Source organism: Coffea arabica, chromosome 5e, assembly GCF_036785885.1.
Source record: "Coffea arabica cultivar ET-39 chromosome 5e, Coffea Arabica ET-39 HiFi, whole genome shotgun sequence".
NCBI lineage: Eukaryota > Viridiplantae > Streptophyta > Magnoliopsida > Gentianales > Rubiaceae > Coffea > Coffea arabica.
The window spans coordinates 53709555-53722209 of NC_092318.1; the positions used below are offsets into that span (position 1 = coordinate 53709555).

A 12655-nucleotide genomic window follows, 5' to 3' on the forward strand; every position below is an offset into this window, starting at 1 on the left:
TTTTCCCACCCAAGCCAAGATTCCCCCATTTCCCACCACCACCACCACCACCACCACCACCACCACGCCACAGCTCCCCTTCCTTTTCAGTTTTCTCCTTACCTTTCCCTCATAAAAATTTGAAGAAAAATCCAACCTTTACCTCTTCAAGAAACTCCATTCTCCGCCCTCATGAGCTCAAACAAACCTTCAAGAATCCATTTTTCCAGAACATGAGATTGATATCCAACAATGTATTCAAGAAAGCTTCTTATTTTCTCAATTTTCTTTCTGTTCTTCAACTTCGAATACATTCAACCGCTACCGTCATCATCTTCCGGGACTACTCTGAATTTCGACTTCCAATCTTTAGCTCTCAGAAATCTCACTCTTCTTGGAGATTCTTATCTCAGAAATGGTGTTGTAGGGCTGACAAAAGAGCTTGGCGTCCCATCTTCAAGCTCTGGTTCTGTAATCTACAATAACCCAATTGCCTTCTTTGATCCAGAAACCAACATCACTGCCTCTTTCTCCACAAGATTTGCTTTTTCGATTCAAAACATCAATCCCTCTTCGTCTGGAGATGGATTAACCTTCTTTCTGTCTCCTGATAATCAGACTTTAGGGAGCCCAGGAGGGTATCTGGGGCTTGTGAATTCAACACAGTTGACGAAGAACAGGTTCATTGCCATCGAGTTTGATACAAAACTAGATTCTCATTTTGACGATCCTGATGATAATCACGTGGGTTTGGATATCGATAGCCTGATCTCAATAAAGACTGCCAATCCAGCTTCTCTGGGTATTTCGTTGAAAAGTGGGAACTTGATTTTTACTTGGATTGATTACAAGAATGAGGAAAATAAGCTATATGTGTTCTTGAGTTATTCAAGTTTCAAGCCTGGGGTGCCGCTCCTGAAGGTTGATATTGACCTGTCTGGTTATCTCAAGGACTTTATGTATTTGGGATTTTCTGGTTCCACTGAGGGCAGTACCGAGCTGCACTTTATTGAAAATTGGAGCTTTCGGACTCGGGGCTTTAGGCCTGTACGACCAAGAATTCATCCTCATAACGTCACTGAAAATTCTGTGCCTTTAAATCCCCCAATCCCAGTTTCTGATCCTGGCAATAGGCATCACAGGAGGCTTGGATTGGGCTTTGGGATTGCTGGTCCTGCTTTCTTTTGTGCTGTTCTTGTAGTATTTGGGTGGATTTCTGTCAACAAATGGAAGGAGAACAAAACAGAGAAGACCCTGAAAGCAGAGCTTGTGACAGGACCAAGGCAATTCAGCTATCAAGAACTCAAGTCAGCCACAAAAGGATTTCATGCCAATAGGGTCATTGGGCATGGTTCCTTTGGTACCGTTTACAAGGCCTTTTTCGTAAATTCCGGTGCCGTTTTTGCCGTTAAAAGATCAAAACATACCCATGAAGGTAAATCTGAATTTCTTGCTGAATTGTCAATCATTGCTTGTTTGAGGCATAAGAACCTGGTTCAGCTGCAGGGATGGTGCGTTGAGAAGGGAGAATTACTTCTCGTATATGAGTTTATGGCCAATGGAAGTCTTGATAAAGTGTTGCACCAAGAAACCGACAATGGCAATCCACTGAAATGGCCATACAGGTACAATATTGCCGTTGGACTGGCATCTGTTCTCACCTATTTGCATCAAGAATGCGAGCAGCAAGTGATCCATAGGGACATAAAAACCAGTAACATAATGCTTGATGGGAGCTATAATGCAAGGCTTGGGGATTTCGGATTGGCAAGACTCATGGATCATGATAAGAGTCCTCTTTCAACACTTACTGCCGGAACCATGGGATACCTTGCTCCTGAGTACCTTCAATACGGAAAAGCAACTGATAAAACTGATGTATTCAGTTATGGTGTGGTTATACTTGAACTAGCTTGCGGAAAAAGGCCAATTGAGAAAGAAGGTAGTGCCAACAAAATGATCAATCTGATTGATTGGGTTTGGAAGCTGTACTCTGAAGGAAAGCTTACAGAAGCAGCAGATAAAAGATTAAATGGTGAATTCAGAGATGAGGAAATGAGGAAACTGCTGCTTATTGGTTTGAGCTGTGCAAATCCAGATAGTGCAGAAAGGCCTACCATGAGGAGGGTCTTCCAGATTCTCAACAATGAAGCAGAGCCTATTTCAGTGCCAAGGGTGAAACCTAGCCTCACTTTCTGTAATAGCTTGCCACTGAGCATAGATGATATTATTTCAGATGATGATGGAGGCAATACCCCTGACTCTCAATTTGAGATAGTAGTTGACTGAAGCCAGAGGTCATATTCTTGAGGATTTGCGTCTTGGATTCTTTGATTCTTTCTTTCCCCCCACACCTGTTAGGCTCACTTGTATTCTTAGTCCAATGTTTCTTTTTAGCACTCTGAAGTAAAATTTCGAGTTCAAAGTCATTCCATTGAACTCTGCTATGTTGTGCAGTCTCCCGAAGATATTAGAATTGCATGCGAAGACACTTGCCCAATATAGACATAACTCAGATACCCGTGTCTTTCGTCCTGTGATTGTTTCTTTGCTGTTTTTTTTATATGTTAAGAAAATGCCTTTTTTTTTTTTTTTTTAGTATGTCCGGTTTTCATGCAATAATGTGCATGGAATAGTCTGGGTGCTGCAGATAGTACTCAGGTGCCTGTTGAAGCTGAGGGCTTGGTTATGTTCCCACGTGATAAACTGTTGGAAACGTTGAATTTGAGGGGAAATTCAACGAATGTTTTTTTTGCTAATGCTTGTTTCGAACGTAAAGAATCTTTGGGATTGGGCTTCCTGAAGGAACCCCACTTTGAATACCAAAGGGTTCAGACACTAATTCAGCAATTTATGCTGTTTGATTTCTTGCTAATTCAGACACTAAAGAGCACCTTCTGCGTCCATTGCACGCTTAATTTCCAATTAATTCAACAATTTGTGCTGTTTGATTTCTTGTTTCTCATCTGCTTGGCGAACATTTTGGGTCATGTAACTTCATTACGAACTTTTCAATTTTCATAAGCCGAAACCGAATAAGAGTAGCAATTTTTTTTTTCTTGAACAAAAACCTCGATATTGAAGTAAGTAACCCACACTTGGCTGGCTAGCAATTGTTCACTCATTCCTTTTATCCCAGCTTCTGTCTAGGTTGATATCGTCCATTCAAAAGAATGTTTGAATAGGTAAAAATTTAAGACCATAAGAAGTAAATCTTAATTCATCCATTCACAAGGAATAAGCTGGAATCCACTTGAATTTAGTCATAATTAAAGAATACACGCACAAAGATTTGAGGTACTCCACTACATGGTAGCACAAAGCTGCATTCTTTTTCAAACCAACTCACTCTTTTTCTGCAGAAGCTTTCCTTCTTGTTCATCTTGGGTAACTCGAACATGGTTGGTATGAAACTTCTTTTGAGAGACCGCTTTTCTGATGACACTTTTGTTTTCCCTGTAAGGAGAAATAAGACCTCCATAGGATTCAGATCATGTCTTGTAACAAGATTCTTGGCTTGCATCAATCAAGAAAAACAAGAACTAACCAGCAGAAGCCCCTTTTTTTTTACTTTGTTTGGCAGCATCTCTATGTTTAATACTCCATTGACAGCTGATTACTTGTTGGAGTCCAGAGTTGCTGGTTCCACCACCAAAGCATTATCAGATTATGCAACGTTTTTCAAATCCATGCCGTTGTAATGTCACTGATCCAACTGAGTTAGTTACCTGAAAAGGTTCTTATGGACACATTTGCCGAACTTGATTCTCAGTTTTAGTGAGAGGGGGGAAATAATGCTAAATTTCTGTTTCATATTCACTAATTTATCATTCAAATACAAAAGATATAGCATCAACTTTTCAACCATATCATTCTCCACAAGAAAAACTATTAGATCCTCCAAGTCATTCACTTCTTTTATAGCTGTCAAACATTTGCAGAACCTTTTAGTTTCTGTAACTTCTCTAGAAGACCTACAGTAATGCGTAATTTTGATCTTGCTTCGAGTCAGGACTCAATACAAAGATAGAAAAAGACATGCCCAAAGATGAGGAATTCAGAGCAAACCGCAGGCGCAGGGTGATCTGGGATCTGGGATTGCCACGTCGAGAAAAGTTGGCGCTGTGTTTGGCAGAAGAAGAGGGAGCACAATCCCGCAAAAAGTGACGACATTCTCAGTAATGGCGGGCTGTGCTCTCTCTCTTCTGTCAACAGCTCTTCTCAACCCTCAATCTAACTTCATTCAGGGGAGCAAATCTCCTGCAAAAATAGAGAAAATGGTGATCAAAATCAGCAAAGAGTAAGACAAACATGCAAATCCTGGTGGTAAAGAGACAGAAAATAGTGCACCTTTAAAGATTGGAAGAATCTATTAGAGAAAGTTAAACAAACTGATGAATTCAGTAGCAAGTAGCAACCATGAAAACACTGCATGTGGTCATTAAAGTAAAGAGAATAAGGACATACATATATACGTGCACAAATTGGCTGCTAAAAGAGACTTTAGGAACCCCACATGAAATGATAATCCTTTAGGGCACTACAGAACATGTAAGCATGTGTTAATGCATGATTTACGAGGAAAAAGAAATCTGTGAAGAAGAAAGTGGAGATAAAATAGAGACGTATTGGTCATCAACTGTTGCAGCAATAAAACAGTGACCGAGGGACATGAAGAAGAGAAGGTAATTTATAGGGATCAGAGACCTCCTTCCTCACCGCTTCTCTTGACCACCAGTACAATAGGAGCGAGATACAACCACAACATATCGTTTTACATGAAAGACTAAAGTCAGTGGCGGATTAGCATGTAGAGGAGTATGAGAGTTTTTAATCCATGAACTAAGAAGCAAGTGCAATTACGAATTGATTGAACCGAGAATTTGTTGTAACGCTTCCGACCCAAATTTTGCAGTTTGACAATGAACAGACTAAGCACCAATAAATGTTATGTGAAGCCAAAACTAGAAAGATAATGACTTGCTCTTGCAACTTGGAGACATCCCGGGTGGTTGTTTTTTGGGTTCTCATTTTCAAATTGAAGATGTGCGCAAGGCACTGTGGGAAGAGTGTAACTTCCTTCTTTTTGCTCCTCTCACTTGTCGAAATCCCAAAATTGATCACAGGAAAGTGCTGTACATCTACTAGTATTACAATCAAGAATCACTGTAACATCCTAATCACATTGAATTGAAAACCAATGAACAACTTGGGGACTGGTCATCTTCATATCACGTGTGAATTTAGACCCTTTTTTGGACTTCTTGATAAAGATCTACCACATGCATTCTGAATACTGAGGAAGGCTTTTGTAGTTTTTTTTTTTCGAATGCATTGTGAAAGCTGAGAGTTCTGTTTTTTCTGCACATCTTAATCTTGATGCGTGTTGCTCAGCTTCCATTCCTAGCACCTTAACTATGAATTAGTGGTTTTCTTTAGGAATCTGCCCTATAGGAATTACTTCGAATTCTGAATGAAGAGTAGTAAAAGCGCAAGAATTTTTCCGTCGAGGAGGATTGGGCCCTGGGAAGCGATGAACAAGCTCCAACGGGCATTTGGGAAATTGGACTCTAAGCCCAATAAAATTTCACGTTGTCCACAACAGCCCACCACTAGCGACATTAGGAAGTCACGTAAGCTAAACTGAACAACCCCACTTCCCACGACTCCTCGTCACCACCTTTTAACTGCCATGCTTCTGTGTATTTGTTGCCTATAATAAATATAAATAATAATGTCACTGCTGGAATTATAGCAATAAATCTCATTTCTGCTCTAGTTTTTGCTCTCTTTTCCAGCAATCCGTTGCCATCATTAGGAAGTAACCAAGTAATGGCTTCTTCAGCAATAACTACCGCCCAAGTCTTGAAAAATGCCATATTATGGCCCCTATCTGTTGCCTCCATAATGGCTGTCTTGGTATCTTCGTTCCAGTTCCAAGTCGGGGGTGAGGAAGGCTGGGTCAAACCGACTGGAAACCAGACTGAAACATATAGCCACTGGGCTACCAGACACAGATTCCACATTGGAGATTCTGTTTGTGAGTTCCTAGCTAGCTTTTACAATTCAACATCATCCATCGTCTTCTCCACACTGTTCATCCTTCTGCTGCTCTAACCTTCCTTAATTACCAGTTTTGCACTCCATTTTACTTCTGTTCTTACATTCTTGATGGATGAGTGAAAATGTTGTTGTTGCTGTTGTTGTTTTAATCTACTACATGCACATGCATGCATGGGGATATACTGGGGCCCATTGTAAATTGATGAACTAGCTACGAAGTCGATTTGATCATTCTTTTGTCATTTTCCTGGTAGCTAGTGTTGTACACGGTCGATTAGAAACAAGAAAGATTCCCCTGAAAATGAAATACTAAATATTGTAGAAAAGAATCTCCAATGATTAGTTGCGATATTAATATCTACAAGTCAATCAATTTTGTGGTCTCTCATTGCAGACTTCAGGTATGAAGAGGACTCGGTGCTGGTAGTCAGCTCCAGTGACTATGAAAACTGCAGAACATCGCATCCAATTTCCAAGTTTGACGACGGGAACACCGTCTTCCAATTTGAACGATCTGGGCTCTTCTATTTCATCAGCGGGCAGCCAGGCCACTGCAAATCCGGCCAAAGGCTCGTCATTCGAGTGATGCACCCCTCCGAAGAAGTTGAGTCCCCTCAAGCTGCTCCATCACCGGCTGCACCCAATCCTAATGGCGGCGGAGGAGAAGATATTTGGGACAACTCCAACAACTGGGGGCCGCCCGCGCTTAATTCTACTGACAAGCTCACTGTTGCATCGTACTTCATGACGTTTCTTGGAGGCGTCATCGTTTTTCTCTATTGGTTGATGTAGGAAGCATTTTTATGTGGCATCAAAAGATTTTTATTTTGTATTGGATTTCAATCCTTAATTGTTGAACGATCTCTTTCCAGGATAGGTTGCTACTGCTTGAAATTTGCCTACGTAGATCTTTTGCATGATCTCTTCCAGTTTGCAATGGCAAAACGATTTTCTCGATGAAGTCATTGATATATATTTATATATTTTTTGGGTTATGACTGCGTGCACTTTATTACCTCCCAAACAACCTTCAAATGTCGGTAATATTGGTTTTAGTTCTACTCTTGCGTAATTTTGCTCACCCCAATCGGACATTAAAGCAATAGCGGTTGGCAGATCGATCGATTTTATGGGCAGATGCCGCCATCCAAGCTACCGACCACAGCATATCCGCTCGAGTTCTTTATCACTGTTTTGATGGATAGACTGGAAAAGCAATTCCTGAAGTGTCATACTGTGATTTCGGCAACAGCATTACAGCAGATTAAGAATAAGTGAAAAGGGAGGGAAATCATGAAAAGATGATTCGATAGACTCCCAGGCCCCAGCTAAACAAAATTGGTTGTCTGTTTCAAGGGTTACTATACATCTACTGATTCAACCAGCGAACAACTTACACTATACATCTAACTGATTGATTCAGCGAACAATTTCATCAACTATATGGAGATCGTTCCGTATGAAGTATGAATACTTTCTCTTGATTATAGTCCAATCAATTCAATTAGAAGACATCAGACGAGGCCTCTTGGACAGATATAAGATTTTCCTACATTATTTGCTCATCTGAGCTTCAGCGGGGCACAAAGAATCCAGTTCATCAGTCGGGCTATGCATATAAAGTGGAGGATCTATCCCAGAGACTATCTCTGTTTCATTGCGAGTATCAGTGTAAAGCTGATTTTCACTGGCCTCAAAGTCAACCTGTCTTTCCACCTCTAAAACAGGTTTTGATAATTTGGCGTTCCATTCAATACCAACGGCCTCAGCCTGATCTGCAAAGAAAACTTTTGAAATAGTTGAACTGCATATCTGTTTATAAACCTCATAACTGGCAGCACGAGTGCGTCCCCCTTGCAATACCTTTGAGAGGGGATGCAAAACTGAGATTGGATCATTACTTCTTTCTAAAGTTTCCTTCAATACCAGAAAATCTGATACCAGTTCTTGTTTGCTGAACTGGATAAAGACAGCAGTTTTGTCCACGTGGTAGATGAAGGTAATAGAAGATGAACCAAAAACTTTACAAAAACATTCTCTAATCTCACTTGCCTTGAGCTTAGCCGGAAATGCCCACAACAGAACTGTGTTTGAAAACAAAATCTTCGAGTGATGGGCTTTGAAGCCTTTAGAACAAATAGAGTCCGCCTTACGTTCCCCAGTTTTTAGGTCAATGATATCTCCATTAATCCAGCTAAGATAGAGAAGATTGATGTACTCCTGAAGCTTCTCATGGTGAGACAAATCTACCGATGATGGATTAAGTGTGAAATCAACACCAAGGTGACTGCATGCCTGGGCAAAAACACAACCTGTCATAAATGCATCATATCCAGCTTCATGCTTGGCTCCAGAGTTCCAGTTTAAGGACCTGCAGATGACATAATTTCAGAACCATAAGGCACAATGGAAAATAATCATCTGTTGGATGTAGGGAGTGATGCATGTAGAATTTAGAAATCTACAGATTATTTTTCTTCCAAATGCTTCAGTTGTGACTGTTGCGGTATTTATGATACATATGCACAATCCAAAAGATAGTTCACGTAGAGACTCAGATGTTACCATGTGATCTACCATTCAGGCCAAAGATACTAAGATAGAAATGAATTAAGCCATGCTCGAGAATTTTGTCATTTTACTAGCAGAAATAGAAGCAAATAAAAGCAATAGAGAAAGCAAACCTCTTATTATCAACTTGAACCTCCACTTTAACAAGTCGTTTATCAGCCAAACCAGAGGTTTTAACACCCGAAGCAATTTGTGGACATAGTAAGGCAAATGCTTTCGATAATGAAGTGCTACTCTTCTTCGAAATTTTTTGACAGACAGTGCTTGCATTCAGCAGCACCTTTGTATCTACTATGTAGGGGAAGAACTTCTGGATAGAGATAACATACTCTTTGGCAGTCGAAGGAAGAGGACCAATGAATTTTCGGTATATATGTGCAATATCTGTACCAGATTGACAAAGCTTTTAAGCGAAACCAAAAATGCATACAGAGATTATACTTGGACAAATTTCCTGTTTTGTCATACCGAGAAAGCTATTGTGACCCACAATCAACTTTTTTTCAGAAGAGAGGAGATCAATAACATGTCGAAATCCAATAGCAGCTTTGATCTTCATTTCTGCTTCTTTGCAAAGGCAATCCTTCAATTCTTTCTGCAAAAGATTGGGGAATAAGAGATCAAATCCACACGAGTAGCAATTAATACTAAACGAGGCAATAACATATTGGTTTTTCCACTGTGTTCTTTTAACCACTTTAAGCTAATGGATAATCTTTAGCTCAATTACTGCAAATCTATCAAATAGCTAATTCACCAAGATGCAGAAAATGTCCAATGCAAATAGAATGCCCATTGAAAAGTGCAGGTCACAAACCACTATAAATAGCACAAAAAAAATTTATATTGATTTCTTTACCCAAAAAGAAAAAAAAAAGTTGCTTTCCCTGCCTGAAAACTTCAAGCACTAGGGGAAAATTTTTTTCCCAGGATTACCCTACAGCTTACCATAAGTAAGTCCCTACCACTTGCTGAATCTGTGTAGACAATTAACTGCTGTGAGGAACTTTCACCAGCCACACAGGCATATACAAGATCTTCAAAATGATTCTTTACGACCTACATATTTCAAGTTTATAGATACATCAAAAGTAAACAAGATATACACCAAAATAATGAAAAATGACTATTGTTGTCAGCTTTACAAAATAGCAATGCAGGAGCAAGTGCAGATAAACAGTAAGCAGCTTAAAGTAATGGTGTCATTGTGGCATAAGTGCTTCAGGTATCCAACCCAAGGGGAGTTTTCCTGGGCAAAAAAAAAACAATTTCAATGAAAATTCGAATAAAACATGACTTTTGGCATACATGGATTTCCATAAATATCTGACTATTCACTAACTACCCCACTGGAACAGTGTGGAATCTTCTATCGCATCCATTGTATTTACTGCAAATAGGACAAGTTGCTTTTTTCTGTGGCCTAGGGCTGAAACAACTCATATCCAAGTGGTCTCAGAAGAAAGGCCAACAGATACACATCAAAGTTTGGTACTTGACACAACCAAAACCTACAATGGGCAGTAAGGTGCTCATAGAGAACTGGAGGTCAGAGATTGCAAAGGATATAAGCCTATCAAAGCCATGGTCTCGAAGGCATCACGAGAAGTATAAAGGCACCCCATAAGATTTAGGTAAAGCATGAACCAATCATAGAAATAAGAAGGAACAAAATGTCAAGGATTACTAAAAACAACAATTACACATTACCAACTGAATCAACCTTAGTTGATGAGATGTAAAGCCAGTGAGATCAAGGGCTGGACGCATCTTGAAGAAAATGGTTTTTAATTGTTGTTTGGAATCATTTGATGTCTTCCAAGTTTGTGATGCTCCATTTCTATCTCCTAACAACCCATCATGCCATTCAGCGATTTTGTTCTTGAGTCTCTCAGAAAACAGAATGTCAGCAACTCTTACTAATTTAGTGTCTACACCTTCTCTCCAGCATGAAGAAGAATCAAGTAGACGGTCCTTGTACCTCGCATTTAACCGCCCCAATGCTTCCTTTTCTTGGCTTCTGGATAAATAAGACACTCCTGAGATTACAAAGAAGTGTAAAATCTCAAAACAAAAGCAACCATTTAATGTCTTATAATTAGTAATAAGAATTTAATTGGCAATTTGGTGTTTTTATCCTCTATTCTTCGTCCTTCTTCTTAGTTCTTCTTTCTGTGGTAAAGAATAAAAAAAGATGGTTCTAAGAAAAACAAAGACGATGGAGAAATTAAAGAAGATACCTTCACGTATACACAAATTGAAATCAAACTGGTATTTAGCCAAGAAATCGATAGAGGTTGTCTGGCAAAGAAATTCATATGATGTATCATCCCCCTTAATTTCTTGGCGCGGGAATAAGTAGAAGTTATGCCTGTCAATTCAACATCACAACATGAGCAACACTTCCCAATACGATGTTAGCAGCAAATGAAACTTCAAATCTACATATTATTCACAAAGCTCAAATGCAATGACAGCGGTGAGAGTGGAACACTAAACTCCTATTGTTCCTCCAGTTCAACAGCAATACCAGCATTCAAAGGCCTAAATGCCTAATTAAGAAACCCAGGTACCCCAAACCGAGTTTCATTTTCTTAATCAGCTTTGCAAGATAAAAGCAACTGATGTTCTCTTTCCCATAAGAAACAATGGTGAAATCCTTGTTTTTGCCTCCAAAAATTCAATCTTTTAGCATTAAACTAACTAAAACATGTCATATCCTCCATCATAGCTGCCATATTGAACAACCAAACAGGACAAATCAGGGAAAAGGAAGTTAACCCAATCCTTCAACACAATGCAATTTAACTTCCAAAAAAAAAAGAATGGTCAGCCAAGCTCTTACGGATGAGCAACGAAGGACTGTCTGTGCGGCTCCCATCGAAAAGGGCAAACGCCGAACTGGACAGCGGCGAATTTCTCAGCGGAGTCTTTAACTTTGAGGTACTGAATATCAAAGCGGTCGAGCTCGAAGGACTCTCTCCAGGGAGCGCTGGTGACGCCGGTCATTTCCAAATCGACGGCGACAAAGTCGGCGTCTTTAACGTAGAGCCGGAGGTCGTTGAGCGCGGACTCAAAGTTGGATTTTGTAACATTTTTAATAGCGAATGTAGAAGCTGATGAAGAAGAAGAGCAGAAGAAATGGCGGGTTGATGAGGAGAGAGAGATTAGGCTTTTATGAAAAGCCCTAATCGTGAAGAGATTCTTCATTACTACTACCATTCTTACTACTGGGATTTTAGTTCTATAGAATTTACTACTACCATTCATAACTGATGATTTATTTTACCACTGGGGCTGGGGCTGGGGCAGAGTACTACGTGTTCAAAGCTTATTGGGCTATTTGATTTTATGCTATTTTTCTTCTTCTTCTTCTTTTCCCAAACGACAGAAATTGTACTATTTCATATAACCAACCATAATATGAATATGATGATTAGACAACGGCCCAGCAATCTTCCTGGGCTGCTTGAATGGAGTCCCTCCAGCAAACGTCACGTTTCAAGTCTATAGCCAACTAACAGAGTTGCATTGCCTTCTGATGAAAGTGAAGTACTACTAACATTCAGAGAAACTGTTCTTTAGGCAAATCCTATATCCTCCAGGATCGTCCCCATAATGGCATCTTCATAGTTCCCTCCACCATTGATTCTGTCTATGATGCCTATACAATCCGACTGTATCACGATCTCCCCCCCCCCCCCCCAAAGCCTTCCTCCTTTTTAGCTCTCACCATTGCTTCTATGATTGCGAGTTCTTCCCCCAATGCAGCATTTGCACACTTCTCAACTGTTATATTTTTGCACTTCCTCTTGCAACAATTCCTAGCCCAGCTTTACCACTAGTTTTCCTCCATGCTGCATCTGTATGAATTGTCGGTAAATCTGGTAATGGGAGGTTGCTCGCAGACTCTCGAGTTCTTTTTCTGATTTTGTTGATGTCGAAACTGCTCCTAGTTCTCCTGATACTCCAACCACTCCTCTCTTGCTCTGTGGACTGTTTTGACGGTTGGTTAACACCGGACTACGGAGGCAAGAACATT

General features: G+C 40.0%; 3 protein-coding genes and 1 long non-coding RNA gene across 5 annotated transcripts; 2 read left to right on the top strand and 2 right to left on the bottom strand.

Annotated features, from left to right (window-relative positions):
- The first annotated feature begins 46 nt into the window (after positions 1 to 46).
- Positions 47 to 2498, top strand: LOC113743754 (probable L-type lectin-domain containing receptor kinase S.7). The gene has a single exon (XM_027271835.2). The coding sequence runs from the start codon at positions 232 to 234 to the stop codon at positions 2266 to 2268; it is 2037 nt and encodes a 678-aa protein (XP_027127636.2). The 5' UTR covers positions 47 to 231; the 3' UTR covers positions 2269 to 2498.
- A 708-nt stretch (positions 2499 to 3206) lies between these two features.
- LOC113743207 (uncharacterized) lies at positions 3207 to 4460 on the bottom strand. The gene is made up of 3 exons (XR_003461039.2): positions 4330 to 4460; positions 3527 to 4239; positions 3207 to 3435 (listed from the first exon to the last, which is right to left on the bottom strand). It is a non-coding gene; the product is annotated as an uncharacterized lncRNA (long non-coding RNA).
- A 1335-nt stretch (positions 4461 to 5795) lies between these two features.
- On the top strand, positions 5796 to 7326 carry LOC140006786 (early nodulin-like protein 6). Its single transcript, XM_072049379.1, has 2 exons — positions 5796 to 6019; positions 6437 to 7326. The coding sequence occupies exons 1-2, from the start codon at positions 5812 to 5814 to the stop codon at positions 6832 to 6834; spliced, it is 606 nt and encodes a 201-aa protein (XP_071905480.1). The 5' UTR covers positions 5796 to 5811; the 3' UTR covers positions 6835 to 7326.
- A 45-nt stretch (positions 7327 to 7371) lies between these two features.
- On the bottom strand, positions 7372 to 12209 carry LOC140006784 (poly(A)-specific ribonuclease PARN-like). Of its 2 annotated transcripts, XM_072049374.1 has the most exons (7): positions 11459 to 12208; positions 10854 to 10984; positions 10324 to 10652; positions 9562 to 9672; positions 9082 to 9208; positions 8727 to 8997; positions 7372 to 8413 (listed from the first exon to the last, which is right to left on the bottom strand). In XM_072049374.1, exons 1-7 carry the CDS (start codon positions 11881 to 11883, stop codon positions 7597 to 7599), a joined length of 2211 nt encoding a protein of 736 aa, XP_071905475.1. In that variant the 5' UTR covers positions 11884 to 12208; the 3' UTR covers positions 7372 to 7596. The 2 variants fall into 2 exon arrangements, with proteins under 2 accessions (XP_071905475.1, XP_071905476.1); XM_072049375.1 differs by lacking the exon at positions 9562 to 9672 and having other exon boundaries at positions 11459 to 12209.
- Positions 12210 to 12655: the final 446 nt, after the last annotated feature.

What these genes read in the sequence shown, in the direction of transcription:
- LOC140006786 (XM_072049379.1), top strand. Translation starts at nt 5,812, where the DNA reads ATGGCTTCTTCAGCAATAACTACCGCCCAAGTCTTGAAAAATGCCATA. An exon ending in CCACATTGGAGATTCTGTTT is followed by an intron (nt 6,020 to 6,436) that starts GTGAGTTCCTAG and finishes CTCTCATTGCAG; the next exon opens with ACTTCAGGTATGAAGAGGAC.
- LOC140006784 (XM_072049374.1), bottom strand. Translation starts at nt 11,883, where the DNA reads ATGAATGGTAGTAGTAAATTCTATAGAACTAAAATCCCAGTAGTAAGA. An exon ending in CAGTCCTTCGTTGCTCATCC is followed by an intron (nt 10,985 to 11,458) that starts GTAAGAGCTTGG and finishes TTGAATTGACAG; the next exon opens with GCATAACTTCTACTTATTCC. An exon ending in AACTAAGGTTGATTCAGTTG is followed by an intron (nt 9,673 to 10,323) that starts GTAATGTGTAAT and finishes TGAAATATGTAG; the next exon opens with GTCGTAAAGAATCATTTTGA.
- LOC113743754 (XM_027271835.2), top strand. Translation starts at nt 232, where the DNA reads ATGTATTCAAGAAAGCTTCTTATTTTCTCAATTTTCTTTCTGTTCTTC.